The 16,712-nt window shown below is 45.3% G+C and overlaps 1 protein-coding gene across 3 annotated transcripts in view; it reads right to left on the bottom strand.

Annotated features, from left to right (window-relative positions):
* Positions 1-9,800, bottom strand: part of GFOD1 (Gfo/Idh/MocA-like oxidoreductase domain containing 1) — a 74,157-nt gene extending 64,357 nt beyond the window's left edge. The window contains exon 1 of one of the 3 annotated variants that reach the window (XM_065052397.1): positions 9,143-9,800. In XM_065052397.1, coding sequence (XP_064908469.1) covers positions 9,143-9,395 — 253 coding nt within the window. In that variant the 5' untranslated portion in view covers positions 9,396-9,800. Of the gene's footprint in view, positions 1-8,289; positions 8,322-9,142 lie in introns of those variants that run through there. The other 2 variants (XM_065052399.1, XM_065052398.1) reach the window with 2 other exon arrangements.
* Positions 9,801-16,712: the final 6,912 nt, after the last annotated feature.

Raw genomic sequence — 16,712 nt, 5'->3', positions numbered from 1 at the left:
AACATATAGAATTATATAACACACATATAGACACCAAGAGAGAATTCTGAGTGTTCAGTCTAGCACTTGGTTTCACATTTTCAAGCAATGTCACTTCACACCAGAAAGGACAGATACTATTTTAAAGTTCTCTCTCCTTGCTTGACTCTATCTAGATTTTTAAAAGCTCTCTATATTAAGGCTTCTCATTAGTCATGTGAAGCCCAGTACCCTAGAGACAGTATTTAATTCAACCACGACCTCCCTTCTGGGCATTTCCTTGCAAAATTGGCCAGATGGAAGAGCTAAAGACTGCCAAACATTCATTGCAAGGAAATGCCAAAACAAGGGTCTTTATTGCTGATAAAAGCCATGGAAACATCAGAATGCAAAACAAAGTTGCTACCTTTTTTTCACCCCCATCTGCTTCACTAAAGCTGTAACTGCTGCTGTGATGGAATTGAAGGCACCAGTTTTCACCCTGAGGTTAAACTCCGGCACAGTAGCAAATGATGAAAGTAATTTTACTCCATGTGTTAAATCATTATGTTTATTCTTACAATACCACCAATCAAGTTCCTCTCACCATGTTCTCATTTTCTGTGCTCTGCACCATGCTCATACTCAGGAGTTAGGCCTGATAGATAATAACTCTCATCATTAGCCCTGGCTGTGCTAAAACAAAGGATGCTGTTATCTGTCTCCAAAGGAGAGGGGGCAGGGGGGCCGGTAAACTCTCATCCCCCACAATTCCCTAAAATTCTTGTTACCCTGTGGGTCTGATTGCAGTCCTGTTTGTCAATAAGATCTGGTGTCTATGCTACCCAGGGTGCCAGTTCCACCACATGGAAGTGCAGCTACCAGAGGTATCCACAGCACTCCAGGATAATTACGCTTCCACTTGCCAGGTAACAGGAGTCTTGTCTAACATTGGTGTTCAGTGCAGCCTGGCCTGGCCTCCTCTGCTCTTTACATTTTTAGAATAGCCAGCTCCTGAACAAGCACAGAAAAACCTCTTTAGAGCTTTTAGGGACTTCTGCTCAAAGGTCTCCAAACTCAGTGACCCAAACACCAAACTGGATTCCTCCCACTGTCCACAGCAATAAACCACCTAAATTAATACATCAACCACCTTTATATGCAGGGCATAGCTGTAACAATACATCTACAGCTGGACTATACCAGTAACACTGACACATTTATACCAGCTGAACGCTCCAAATGTATATGCAACCAACCATTTATCCCTGCACAGGAGCAGGAATAACCTGTACCAAATAGAGATGCCATTATGCTGGCAGAACAGCACTCATGTCAGGAGTCACACCAGCTGGACTTCTAATGGCCATGCAGCAATTATTACATTAAAGAAATCATACCCCTTGCAGTCATAATTATACTGGTACAAAAATCTATGTGCAGACCAGGCCTTAAATCAATTTATGGAACCTACACAAGGGATTGTTCCTGTTTAATTACACAGCCATTTAAATTGATTTGTTTAAATCAAGACTTAAGACCTGAAATCATTTTTTGTAAGGAGTGTGGTTTTGTTACCTGCATGCACGCTTACCTTGTGAATTCAGTCCCTGACTTCAACAGCTCACTTTTATGAGCTAAGAGGTTTTTATATGAATAATAAACAAAAAGCAGTAGGGTAAACACTTCTGCTTTGGTACTTTGAGGAAACCAGAACAATTCCTAGCAGCTCCGGATAACACTGTGGCAAACTGATATTAACACTGTTGTTGCATTGCAGTGGCCTGCGAGAAACATCAGTAGAAATTTAACTCCATTTTCATCCTTGGTGCTTTGCCGACACTGTCGCTAAATAGGCAAAATCTACTGTGCATACAAAGAAAAGGACAGTAAATTGTAATACACTTCAACACAGTTTACCTAGTTCTCAAACAAAATTGGTCAGAACAATGTATTTAGCATCTTGCAGAGTTTTTACCCTGCCTCCATCAGGGGCTTGTGCTCCATGTCTGGAGTATAACAATTAATCTGTCATGTAGTGTCCATCTTTGGCATGAAAGGGCTTTAAGGGAGAAAACGAAAAAAAACCAACACAAAACACAACAGTAGGAAGCTTGAAAACTTAGTCCAACATATTTTCATTTCTCCACATTTATCTACACATTCTTCCTTAATTCCCGTATTATTTAATATTCTTCCAAACCCTGGAACAACAGAAGCAGCATGTCAAGTCCTTCATCTGCGCAGCTGTCACTCGAAGTCCACTGCCCTTGACATACACCACCAAGCACCCAGCAGCACAAGTCCCAACACCCAGAAACAAGAAGTAAAGTCACAGAGGGAAGGTCTGTCAAAGAGCAATCAGACAGCTCAGTACCACAGCAAGTGGCACAGCAGCCACAACACATCAGAACAAAGGGACAAAGTTACGCGAGAAAGAAGAATAAAACATGTTCTCCTCTGCTTTCCATGTTATATGGTCCTACAAGTTAGGGATGCAATAATTTACTTCAGAAGTCAAATAATTACAATACTTAGCCTGGGCGCAGCTGTAACAGGATGAACACGCACATTCTTACACCTTTAGCGGCAATGCCTGCTTTGTTCATGGGAGATGATTTTACTATTTGCAGACCTTTCCTAGTTAACATTAGTCACATCTTCACCAGCCACACCTAAGAGAGTTACTTAGCTCTTTCAGCAATTTTCAATACCAAATCAAGACATGATGGCTTTGCTAGTGCCAGTGCGTCCCTGTTAACACTGACAAGGGTGCCCTGGGAGGACCTGTGCTGGAAATAGCACTAGTGTGCACTAGTCTTGGACAGCTGAGGTTTTCCAGTACCACAGATGGTAGGAAAAATAGCTGTATTTGCCACCATTCCTGACACCAATGACAGACCAAAATGGCGCAAGAAGATTAGTGTTCAAAGCACAGTGAAACACAAAAAGGCCAAAGAGTTGCCTACACAAAGATTAAAAAAAAAAAAAAAAACACAAACCACCACATACACATATTAAAAAAAAAAAGCATCTCTGACTCATGTATTTAAAAGTCAGATTTCTCAAAGTATCACCACCCTCACTATGAGCTCTGCCTAACAGTGTGACAGATCCAACATCAGCAGCAACGTAGGCCAACACCGCTCTCACTTCTTTCCAGGCTCCTGCACCCAAGGTCCAAGCCTGCAGCATTCGAGTGGATGGAAGGTGCACATCCGTGCTCCAGCATCACATTTTGCCATTTAAATCACAGGGAGAAGCAGAACAGCTGAGGACTTAGGCACACTTTTATTCCAGACAACTCACCTACAGGGCACAGCCACCTCTGACAAAGGATGGTTACTTCCTAAACCTGAGAGATGCTGCTTTCGACATCTCTATGGTCTCTTGGTTGAGTGGGCACAAGACTAGACCTGCAGCAACCCTCAACAGGTCCAGTCCATCCTGCTTCAGCTGGCCACACTGGTCCAGAGACAGCAACACAGCAACTCATCTTTGCAGCCTTTTGAGATCCCCAGGGCCAGGCACTCCATCTTAAAACAGTATGGAAGAAACTCCAGCAACACAACCAGGTATGGGATCATAATAGTAGTCTTCACGCCTAACAGAGTTTAATGCAACCACTTCAATCACAACTGGCTGTTTCTTAGTCCAGGCAAATTTGGGCGCATCATCATGGCATGAGCTCAGTGCCCCAGTACCCCAAGTCAGGTCCATACTGGGCTCCCAACCTACCTTCGCACTGCAACAACAGATCTGGGGGTTACTTTCAAGCAGAAGAGGACAAGTGGGAAAAAATTAAAACACACCTTTGATTTGAAGGCCAGAAAGCAAACAAGGAGGTCTTTTGTGTTTTTTGTTTGTTTGTTTTTTAAACAGTACCTGAACAGTGTTCTTTACCTTAGCTGTCTCAGAGGCCAAATCTCACAGTATCTCTGTAGGAGTTTTACAGGAATAACAATGGAATTAAAGGTCTACTGTCCTGAGAGAAGAAGGTCAATGGAAGAGCTAGGTACCATTTGCTGTGGTGTACTGTCATCACTCAAGTAGAAAGATGACTTGGAGCCAATTGCAAGCAGGCTCTTCAGACTGACTTTCTAACGCACAAAAGAGCCATCATAGCTTTTGCTAGCTCAGCTGATTAAAGATAGACAGCACTTCATCTGACTTTTTCTTTTCAATAAGATGACCATAATTCACATTTAATATGCTGCAAAATCATCTGCCTTCCAAGTACAAGAGCGTGTTCTGCTGAAAGTCACTGCTGTTAAGTCAAATTTAAACTCAGCATTGTGGGACAGATATTACACTGCTATTAATAATAAATAATAATGATAATGTTTTCCCTTCATGTAGCATCTCACCCCAAAGGATCCTAACCACTTTACAAAGTCTGGACTAAGTTCTATCCACTGCTACAACCTCTGCCTGATTTGAATGGGTGCAGAGGAATGTAGAAATTAACTAGAGATTGCATCAGATCTGTGAATTACTTCACCGTAGCTGATGTTCCTCCCACTTCAGAGGTCAATCCAGAGATAAATTAACACAGGGTTCTCACAAATATCTCCTGGAGAGCAGCCTCGCACTGCAAACCTGAGCAGTGCCCATGATTCCTGGGCAGGGGCAGGAAGGTGAGGATCTGGGCAGTACTATTTACATTTCTCTCTAAATAACGATGCTCCCTAAGGACCATAACCAAATATAGAAGAAGTATCAGTCAGCAGATAAATTTAAGTGCTCTTTAAGAGAAACAACCTCTAGAGGGCTGGGAAAGTCATATTCTGTATAGTCCCCAGGCAGAATGGACTCCTACCATGCACTACTGCAGTATAAACATTTTTAAAAGTAGTGCTATGTAGACATGGTTGTGAACACATGCAGTGAATATTCAGCACACAGCGCAGTGTTCCCATTCTTAACTTGAAATTAAGGAGTATGCAAAACCACTGTAAATATAACTAAGGGTAACATCTCCAGAGACATGCCTTAAAAAACATCTGGCACTTGACCCTCCCCAGAAACACTTATGCTAACCTCAGGAGTAAGTTCTCTTTAGCCAAGTTGACTTGAGTCAAGCACCAACAGGACCAGAAACTCAGAAGCAGCTGTGACTTCCCCTTCAACTTAGAGATGAAATGTCCTCAGGTCCCTCTCAGCACCACCTGCAGTAAATGACTTCACCTGATGTAGCAGCTGTTTAGCCACATGAAGCACCCCTTTAAGTCAGGATCTGAAGAATGTCACATTGTATGGAACAAGGGGGAGGGATTATACTGTGAAAAGTCATCCACTGACAATTGTGAATTAGGGGGAGGCTCACATTGTCTGTACCAGCAACTCTTCTGATGCTGAGCACAAATAGGAACCCTGGTGGCATATTTTGTGCCTGTATGCACACACATCTCTGTGTTTAGACTGTATACAATTGTATTGCTGATGTAGATGGGCAGGGGTAAAGCAGACCACTTCTAGCAAATGTGCCAAACTTCTCAGCTCAGTGAGAAGGGACAACACCCTTATTCAATACTAGGACTGTTTTCTATGCTTACCCAAATATTCAGCCATTGATCTTTCTTGACTACCAAGCAGCAAGTCTGTCAGGACACTAGTTTTGTATTATGCAAGCACCCAGCAGCCACAACTACAGGGAGCAGGTACAAACAGCAATAAATAAAAGCTCATAAGCAAGTAGAATAGACCAGAGGCAGGAAAGAGAAAGTTGATCCGCCCCATTTTGTAGAAGTGAACAGGGAATTTGATTCCTCTGTGACACAGGCCATCAGCATATTTCACATAAAATGCCACAGGTTTTATTCATGCCTTCAGTCATCATCCAAACCAGCCTAGTTCCCAACTCTCTCTTGGACTTGGTCTGTTTCAGAGACTCATCCAATGTTCGTCTAGCTCCTAAGAAAACTGCCATACAGAGTCAGGCCCAGCTCAGCATCCCATTTCTAACAGAGATGAGCAGCAGAGGCTTAGAGGAAAAGGTCACAGGGCAAGTTTCCAGCCCTATTTCTCTCATTTTCTCCCCCCCTCCCCTTAGCTTCTAGGAAGCCACAGTTTGGGGACTTCCTCAGCTGGGGTGTGTTTTCACACATTTGTGTTTTAATAGCAGCTTGCAAGCCACCATGCCAAAAATATGTTTAAAGCAGTAACAGATCTACATGTCAGAGGTACCAGTGAAAACAAAGCAACCCAGTTTCTCCCATTGTGTGGTCTGAGTTAAACGCAGCTGCAGGGACACCTGTGTCACCCCACCTTCATCTCCAGAGTCCGCATCAGAAATAGGCCAGAATGGATTTGAACACACTGCAAATTTACAGTGTAAACACAGACTGACAACAGAAACACCATCAACTGCTTCCCTAGCCTTTTCTTAATAATGAAGCTTCCTCAAATGAAAACACAGCTTTGGGCAACAAGCCAATTTAAAATAAAACACAGGTACAAAAAAAAGGCTGTTCCCTGTCTCCTCACAGGCCAGATATGCCTCTCCTCATATGGAAGCCAGACCTGGGCATATTAACAAATAACCCATGTCTTTCTCAGCCTTTTCTGCTGCAATGCAGGGCATCATGTTCAGTCCTCCTGAAGCCTCCATCTATGAGTAAAGCCTCTGGTATCCCTGTCCATTTCCTATCACTAGCTGCCACATAATGTTTCTTATGCGAAATCTCAAGAGCAAAAATTAAAAAACAAAAAAACCCCACCAAACAAAAACACATACTCCCCCCAAAATAATCAATTTTAAAAACAAAGAAAAAAAAGACCCACATCCTTTCCTTATAATTGTAAGGAATGTATTTCCAACTTCTGCTTTCCTCAATCTATGCAATATTGCCCCTGCTTAACAGGGGCTTTTGAAAGCCCCGCTTAATTAATGCAATTGTACTCCTCCCCCTCAAAACAGAAAATTCAGTGATTAAGGCAAAATAATCACTCCCTGGCACAGCAGTTCCAAGCTACAAAGGACAAGGAAGACCAGGAGATGGGAGCTCATAGCAGGGAAGTGTTCTTCTCAACAGTTTGAAACCACTGCTCTAGCCCCTTGTTTGCACCTGTATGAACATGAAAGAACTTTCATTGTTATAAATCCAATATCTGAATTTAAAAAAAAAAAAAAAAATTAACTCTGAAATAACTGAGGGAAGCATTATTTATCGCTCAAGAGATATTTCTGTAAATAATAATCCTTTAAGTAACATACTAAAAAAAAAATCACATGTTGCATATTATCACCTTGTAACATTTTTAACCCCTACTTAATGACAATTCCATGCGTTTCCATACACATTTTATTACCCCTGCAAGACACACACAACAACAACAGGGGAACAGGAAGAAACCAAATTAACTAGAGATGAAAGGGAACTGAGAATGGTACAGGACTGATTAATAGGGAGAAAACACTTTTTTTCCCTCCAGCCTGTTGCTAGCAGATTGCATCAGCAAGTTATCAGTATCATCAGCTACATCAATTGTCAGTATCATTCATAAATTCAGCACAAGTTCAGGAACAGACTTTTTTTTTTTTCTACTTTAGCTGCAAATACTCAGAGAGGGTCAAAACATAATACCACCTTACACCCTCTGGAAAAAAAACACACCGATTGTATTTCTTTGTTATTTCAGAAATTTTGGTTTTGTACCAGATGCCTCATGTCTGCCTGAAACCTCGTGGGACTCTACCTCCAAGAGTAAAGGCAAGCCAGGGCACTTGCATGAGCAACACCTGCAGGAAAGTGTCACAGGAAAACTGACATAATTGTCACCAAATTGATGTGCGTCAAATGTGAAACCTTGTTACCTTGACTCTGCCTTTTATTTTTGCTTTGAGGGATATGTATTTCTACATTACAAATCCATTCACACAGCATTCCAGCTAGCAAGTCAGGCTTCTGGTGCAAGTGTTATTATCTTTAGGAAAAAGTCAAAAGTATATTATAAAGACAAGCAAATACTCTGACTCAAAGACAAGCATTTCCAAGTACAGAAAGTAACACTAAGCAAGGCTTCCAGACAAATGCCTACACTGTACTTAAGGGTTTTTAGGTACTGCCTTAATTCCCTTAATTGCTTAATTTTAAAGGTTGAAAACAGTAGCTGCCTGTGATATCAGCAGCGTTTGAATGGAAACTAATTCTAATGAGAATGCCAGTAGCAATGTAACACTACGACACGCCACACACATTTATGAGGCTGAAAGCGATAACAATCAGCCTACATAGCTGCAGCCCCGGAGCCAAACCAGCCACCCTGGCTTGTTCACCTTAACGCGCTCTGCTACAAAGATGACTCACGGCATTTTCCCCTCACTTTTACCTTTTTCCTACCTGCATTTGCAGGGATAAATTAAGACTTCCTTACTCCGCAGGGTGCTCTCACTAAAATCCATCAGAAAACAAGTGTTTAAGGATCAGGAAGCTGAAAGCCCAGGCTTAGGTTCACCTAAGAGAAAGCGAGATGCGGCACATTTTTGCACGCCTGAAATCAGAGAAGCTTAACAACAGTACGTGCCTGCTTTCACAGTCCCTCCTTCCCTTTGTACGTGATCTTAATTAAACCTCGGGTGTAAAAAACGCTTCCTCTGCTGTCACCGTTTCCTGCCTGCCTCTCCGGTTTGCAGCTGGGAACCCGGGGCTGAGCCGGCATCCCTCAGCCCCCCAAGCAGCACGGGTGCCCCCACCGCGGGAGCGATGCTCAGCTCCCCGCTTCCCTGCCAGGCGCGTATGATAAACGCCGGCCAAACGCAGGCAGGGTGATTGTTTCCTCCTTTTTAACGCGACACGGATGACACCTGCTCCCACCCCCGCTGCGCGAGCAGGGTGTCAGGCCCGGCTCTGCCCAGGCTTGCACGAGCATCCCGGAGGGGCGGGTGTCTGCTGGCAAGGACCACACCGGCGGAGACCGGGGATGCGGGGTGTCACACCCCGGGCTGCCGCAGCGCCGTTCCCCACCGCCCCTCGGCCTGCTATACTGGGGAGCGCCGGGCACCCGCGACTCGGCCAAGCCTCTCTCCAAACGAACGGAGAAGCAAGGTGGGGGCGAGGGGGGAGGCAAAGCAGAGGAAAAACTCCGCGCTGAGATGGGGTTCCATCTCGTTCAGCCGAGCCGAGCGCGAAGCCGAGTCGCCCCGCCACCCCACCCTCCACCCCCCCGGGCTGCCCCCACTCACCCAGGGTCTTGACGGCAACCTGCCGGGTGAGCGGCGGCGGCAAGTTGACGCAGACCAAGTCGACGTCCTGGTGCAGCAGCACCTCGTCGATGCGGCTGGTGTAGAAGGGGACGCTCATCTCCTTGGCCAGCTCCTCCGCCTCCTCGGGCGTGCGGCCCCACAGCGCCTTCACGGCGAAGCCCTCCGCCTTCAGCAGCGGCACGATCACCCGCGCCGTCAGGCCGGTGCCGAACACCCCCACCCCGGGCAGCATGGCGGCGGCAAGGGGCGAGGCGGGCGGCACGGCACGGCGAGGCGCTCCCTCCTTCCCTCAGCGCCGGCCGGGGCGGGAGAAGGCAAGCGCCGGGCGGGCAGGAGAGGGAGGCAGCCCCCGCTGGCCGCCGCTGCCGCCACCGGGACCGGGACCAGCCGCCCCCCGCCTCAGCAGCGCCGCGGCCGCTGGCTGCCCCGCCATGCCCGCACCATCACACACGCCTCCGCGGAGACGCCGGCGCTGCGCTCCCTTAGCGGACAGAGGGGGGTGAGGGGCGGGCAGGGACAACCGCCCTCCCCCGGCGGACGCAGCCAACAAGTGCGGGGGGCGGCGGCGCGGAGCTCAGCGCCGTTCCTCTGCCATGTTCGCCGCGGGCGCCCGCTCGCCGCGAGGAGGGCGGGGCCGGGCTGTCACCTCCCGGGTGTTCCTGCACCGCCCGCCCCGCCCCCGCTGCACCATTGGCCGCCGCCCGCCCTGGCCCCGCCCCGGCGGGAGGTGCGGCGCTGCGGGGCGCCCCCTGGGAGTCGAAGGGCGCCGGCTCGCCCGCCCGCAGCCCGGGGCACCCGTGCTTTTGGAGGGGGCGGCGGGAGGGCGGCTCCCGGGGCCGCCCTTGCCCCCTTTCTCCCCGCAGGTGGTGTCTGAGGGCCCGCGGTGGTTTCCTGTCCGCCTGACGGCTGAGTTTCGAGGTATTTCCCAGCCCTGTGCCTCGGGGGCGGGAGACCCCCCCACCTCTTCCCCACGAGAGGACCGCGGAGGGGCCGTGGTGATGGGACACGGTGGGGGGCACTGCCGACGAAGGCACAGGAGAGCTGGGAGAGCCACAGCGGCAAACTGGCGTGAGCTGGTCGTGTCCATTGGCCTTCATTCTGTCTTGTCTTTAATGTTTATAAATATGTAAAGGGTGAGTGTCACGAGGATGGAGCCAGGCTCTTCTGGGTGACAACCAATGGTAAGACAAGGGGCAATGGGTTCAAATTGGAACACAGGAATTTCCATTTAAATTTGAGATGAAGTTTCACAGTGAGGGTGACGGGGCACTGGAACAGGCTGCCCAGGGGGTTGTGGAGTCTCCTTCTCTGGAGACATTCAAAACCCACCTGGACGCCTTCCTGTGTAACCTCATCCAGGTGTTCCTGCTCCGGCAGGGGGATTGGACTAGATGATCTTTTGAGGTCCCTTCCAATCCCTGACATTCTGTGATTCTGTGGTCCTGAGATTCTCCTGTGATAGTTGTCCTGAAGTGTGGTGTCCTAAAGCACAAGGGGGTGGCCCTGAACCCCCGTGTGCAGTGTCGGACACCAGCTCCCCCACCCACACCTGCCACCACACCTGCCTGGCCAGGATGCCCGGCCAAGGCCCCCACCACCCATTCTGCACCAGGCAGTTTTTCACTTGCTCCCTTTACAAATATCATATCTCTGCAGCTTTACTGGGACGCTGGTTCACGTTGGAAGGACTGACCAGTCAAACCCAGCACTATGGAAGAGCAAACCCTCCAGTGCTGCTGCAGTGCCCCATGCCAGCTCCTGCTCTTCCCACCTTTATCCCTGTCCAAGGGGAACGATGGACCTCCATCCAGAACTGTGCTCCTACCAAACCATGGGCTTCCATGTGAACCCAGGAGTGGCCAAGGACTGCAGAACCCTTTGGCCCCGTGCAGGTCCATGCAGAGCTCGTTCTCGTGGGGATGAACCTCCACCCTGGCTCTACACACAGATCAGGTGGTCTGGAAACAGGGTGGCTCCACTGCATGCCATGCAATTACACTGCTGTCTGTCTCCCTCTTAAAAAATAAATCGTGAAACTTCTTGACTCCAATTAAAGGGTAAGGATAAAGATGTTGTTTCGCTACATATTGTCTTTTTCACCACTTCCTAAGGGAAAGGAAGAAAAGGGTAAGGAAGGAAAGGCAGGAAGGAGTGAGAAGAGAGAAAAGGTGAAAGGAAAGGGAAAGAAAAGACAAAAGGAATTGAAAAAGTTTCCTATATTAGTCTCATGGAAATGTGCCAGGAACAATGTTGCAAACGTAATTCACTGGTGTTCAAAAAATCAACCTTGGGAGCCAGCACTCTTTCCCATACTTTATAAAGAGGTGTTTGTTTTTTATTGTTTTGGTTTTGTTTGTTTTGTTTTTCCCTGCCATCATCTCACAGCAAACACTTCTTTATTACGAAAAGCACCGACGCTGAAAGGATTGCTGCAAGTTAAACATGTTTTGCTCTCCACGCGTTATTAGCGCTGAAGCGAAGGAGATGGATACTCTTTGGCTTCTGACAATTGAAACACAATCCAGATCCATTTGTCAAATAACCACAGCGGCATTATCTTGCTTTAAAATACAAAGATTGCATTGGAGCTTTATCAGACATTTAAACCTGTTTATACAGGGTGTTTCCAAGATGAGCAATTTGGAATATCTTATTTGTTTTGTCGTATTTGCTTGTCTGCACATAACAACAAACCCCAAGAAATCAGCCAGATTACAAGCATGGGGTGAATATGAGAAGGTTGAAAAGAAATAGAGGTTGTATGCTGAATTAGTCATTACATAACTTTTATTATTTTAGTAGACACAAGCCACTTTATGAAGATCTATGTAAGGTCATTGTTTTGAGAAATTTATGGGAATTAAGTGCTAAGGAATGAAATGATTACACTGTGCTAAATCCATTCTTTTCCTATAGAGAAATTTTTCCTTGCCTTACTTTTAAAAACATTTTCTTTTTTACAGTTACTGTAACATAGCTTTGCAGGCTTCAGCTGAGCAAGTGGTACCTAGGTCTCAGCACTCCAGTAGTCAAGTCAACCACTGAACATATGACAACGTCAAATCTGAACTACTGCATCTGCAGTGACACTGTATTGCCCCTCCTTTGTTGCAGGGACTTTTGGACACATACTCCATACCATTTGTACTTGAGAAGGATGCAGTTCTTTCTCAATTAATCGTGTGAAATAAGGCCACCATGCTACACTTGCCTGTCCTCGTCAGCACCCAGAAGGACTGAGGGAAGGCAATGAAGGACAACTGACATTTCAGTAATGCAGACCATGTCTTCACTGTGACTGCAAACATGAGCCAAACCAGAATCTGTGCTGAAATCCACAACACTAGCGCTGCCAGTTACTCCTGACTTGAAATGCTATAATACCTGAGCAAGATTTTGTGTACAAAGCAAAAACAGTTAAGGTGTCAGCGAAGTGCTTTGCTTTGAAGATGTGTATAACTAGGACCAAGGTTCCCTGGGATGTGTGTATTGAACTGTGAAGCCTCCAGTGTTCTGTATATTAGATCTTTCCACTTTTAAGCCTGCCAGCCTTGTCAAGATAGCCAGCATTTTGTTCTTAAAGTTGATAAAGCTTCGTTAGAGAAGACACACATGCACAGATTTCTCTCAGAGGGACAATAATTTTGTTCTTTCTTGGGATTTTTCTTAGCCTGAAATAAGTTATTAGCGTAAAGTTGCACGTAGAAAGAAATATAAAAGCCTCCCATGTCCCTCTTCTATTTCTAAATTCTGTAAACAAAAGCAACCAGCAGGAAACTAATAAAAGTGTTGCAGTCACAATTTTGTTCCTCTTACACATTTAGTTGAGTTTTGCAGGTCTGGGTTGTTTTAGTTTACAATGTACCTATCACCGACATCACCAACATTCTGTGAGAAATCCCAGGTTAATAGCTCTTCTACAGAATTCTGATACCTTTTTGGTACCTTTTTTTTGCAAAGATTTGAAACTGTATTCTCAGTTGAATTCCATATATTGTACAAAATTCTTTCTGTAGAACTGTATTAGTTTATTCTTAATTAAATTTTGAGATTATAAAAGTCAGAAATCCGTGATTTTTTTAACTTTTTATTATTTTCATTTAACTTTTATTTAGCTTTGTATTTAGTTTTGTTATTATTAAAGTACTGTCGAGGGTTTTGATTGCGGGGTGACAATAAAACCCTGGCAGATGTATTGTTAACCTCCTCTCCTCCCTCACTTCCCCCTTTTGCCCCTCCCTCTCCCCCCTTCCCACTCAGGAAAGGTGATCCAGAGGGAAAGAAGGACAGAGAGAAGAGAGTTGGAAAAATTTAAAATGTTTTACTAATGCTACTAACAAGAATAGAGAAAATAATACAAAATATACAAAACCAATCTTGAAAGTCTCAGCAACTGCAGAGCCGGCACCCAAAGTCCTGGATTGGACTCTGCAGCCAACCGGAGCTGGATTCAGTCTCTCACTAGGCCTCAGTTCGCAGGAACGACTAGCAAGGTCCTCTCCTAATGTCGGCCATAAGCAAAAGGGAAACAAAAAGGGACAAGATCCTCACGATCTCCCACTTTTATACAAAGTTGGTCAGTTCCTTGGTCACCTGTTTCTCATTGCTCCCTCACAAGATGTCCATCCACCCTTATCAATAACTTCGCATTCCATTGCTATGTTTACCGAAACATGCATCTGGTTCTCCAGGAAAATGCAGTTAATATGAAGGCTTTAGCTGACAGGCAAATTCACTAAAAGAGAAACTTGTTTTCTAACAAAACCAGGACAAGTACTTAGTGATTCAAGAGTACTAGATATAAAAGGATACATAAAAGGATATCTAAAAGATATAAAAGGATGAACCAAGCATACGTGACATGCAAATATTTGTTATCTGTTGACATAAGTAAAGTGCAGAAAGTTGGTGGTTTTCCAGATATATATAACAGCAGATAAAAGTCTTCAGTTTACTTTCTGAATATGTGAAGGTGTCTTCCCATGTATTGCAGAGGTTTCTATCTAGAGCCTCCTGAACTCAACAGAAAGATGACTATCCATCTGATAGAGTACCAGGATCCCACACTGTTTCTTTCTTCCTTCCCTGTGTTTAAAGGAAATATCTGGTCTTTTTCAGACTTTTTTAACATTTATCCCGTCAGACTCCACAGCTGGATTTCTCAAACCTCTCATATATCGGTCTGAACAACAATGGAAAGAGCTAAATAATATGTAGCTTCAGTAAAATCCTGAAACAGAGCTTACTGCCTCTCCAAACGCTTCCCAAGTTCCAGCATTTTAAGATTAATTAGCTAATTTCCTTTTACATAAATCAGTGTCTTCAAACATGATGCAGCTGTGCATTTTCATTAACCACTTGGATCCTTCTGGGTATGAGGTTTGTTATCACCAGTACTGGGCTGCTTCCATGGCTTTGAGACTTGAAACTATTTGCATGGAAATAATAGTGCTTCAGAGACAAGGAAAAAGTGGTGATTCAGACCTGTCTGGTTCTCCCACTCAGCCAAACTGACTCATCCACAGCTTCAATATGCAGCACAAGAAAGGATGTGTGAGCTGAGTTGCTCAAGTCGTTTTCTACATCTAATGCCACACGACTTGCAGTTTCGCACGCCAACAGGAATTTGTCCTTGCGAAGAACCATATGCTTCATTTTAGTGTCTCTTTGAATGCATTTCCACCAAGACAACTCATGAAGTTCTTGGTCTGGGTTCTAAAGGCAGGAACTGCTTTAATATTTGTAGTATTAAATGATACAAAGTGCAACAGACAACTAGAGAAAAGTAGCCCATGTGTACTAGCAAAGGGTTCGTGATGCATTCAGCCAGTCTTTGTTCTGGTCAGTGGAAATAGTATCTGTACCTGGACTCTCTGAGCCTATTTGGTACATTTTCTGATTTTACACTTTTCCAGTTTCCAGAGCCCTCTTTAGACAACGTGTATGCCAAGTGTGGATGAGATGTGGGGAAGCCAGTGAAGCTTCAAAAAACTACATCACTAACAAGATGCTTCTGAAGGCAATGGTGCTTTGTTAACAGGCACGGAGAAGGACCTAAATAAGTGCAATTTCCATTCTTTGACAATATGGACATCCTACAAAGGAAGACAAGTGTATGTATTAGTATTCCTACATCACAGGTGGAGAAATGAAGCTCAGAGAAAACAAGTGCAATGGTCTCTGTTTGGTCTGCATTTTTGGAGTGCTTGAGAGCAACTAGGCAACTGAAACGGGGCACTCAGCTGGTAGACACTTACAGTTTTGGACTAGCTGGCTTTCCTAAGCTCTTATCAGTTGCACCTGAATAAGGTGAGAAAGCAGGTAGAGAACCTGTTAGCAAAGATGGTCATGGTATCCCTTTGTGAAAGGAAGGAATGGGCACATAGCTGCATGGGTACAACTGCACCCCGTGAAAGTGTAGTACGAGCTTAAAGCCCACATCAGTTATTACCTCCCAACAAAAACGTGGGTGTAAGCGCCATACAGCACACATGCAGGCACTGAATCGTCAAATGTGTTGCATGCTACGTACCTGCAGCTGAAGTCCCTGATGTGCCTTCAGCAAATCAGACATACCTGAGACATAGCTATAGCACAACACCAGATATTGGATCTGTACAAGAGGCAGGATTCCTGCCCAAAATAAATTTAACTTTCAGTACCTGTTCTTTGGCTGTTTGCTGCTCTGCCGGGGCATCCAAAGACCCTGGACTGGGGAGAAGTAGCTAAAGCTTACTAAGCCACCTTAGCACATCTGCGGTTGCTGAAATACGTAAGGAGACCCATGGAGAAGGGGATTCTCATATTGGTACTTTGCTGGGGGGAAAAAAAATAACAGGATGAATGACTTGCATAGAAATTCTTAATTCTGAAAAATGGTTTTGAGCCTAAGCAGTAGTTTGTGTCATATCCCACTTGTTAAGTGCTGTGCAAATAGCTGTAATATGCTGCCGAAGTGATTATTACTTTAGCAATAGAACATTGCACGTTGCTTGCAGGGCAGCTGAGTTGTTACTTAAGCGTGAAAATAACAGGGAATCATCACTTTATTAGTCACGCAGGAGTTCGTGAAAGCAAGCACATGTGATTTCCAGACTTCTAAGCCTGCCCATGCAGATGGGTTTTGAAAGGGTTCAGTTTTGCAAAATCTCCCTTTTCTATGGGAATGTAGTGGAAGACTTCTCCGTGCTGGAGTCAGTCACTCCTCTCCTCTGGTGTCCTCCCTCTGAAAGCAGCTAGGACTCTAACGCAGCTTGCAAGAATCCTTAACAAAAACAGTTATGGAATAGGTTTTAAAGGAAAACATATCTGTTGCATGAATAATTTTTAAATGTCACATATGTTAAATACTGCGGATTTGGACAGCCTTCCAGGATACCGCAAATCAGTCACATTTCGCAACAGAAAACTTGCTGTTGTTTGACAAAGACTCAGTGATTCAGGCAGGGTAGGCGGGCATTTCTGTCTACCTATTGCAACAAGCCCGTGTCGTGTGTGCAGCAAGAAGGTACCGAATCCTGGGAATAGATGAACCCAGCTAGCTGCTTCT

Source organism: Columba livia, chromosome 2 (genome assembly GCF_036013475.1).
Source record: "Columba livia isolate bColLiv1 breed racing homer chromosome 2, bColLiv1.pat.W.v2, whole genome shotgun sequence".
In the NCBI taxonomy this organism is placed as follows: Eukaryota; Metazoa; Chordata; class Aves; order Columbiformes; family Columbidae; genus Columba; species Columba livia.
The sequence above is the reverse complement of the archived record's forward strand: the minus strand, read 5'-3'. Positions and strand labels throughout refer to the sequence as shown.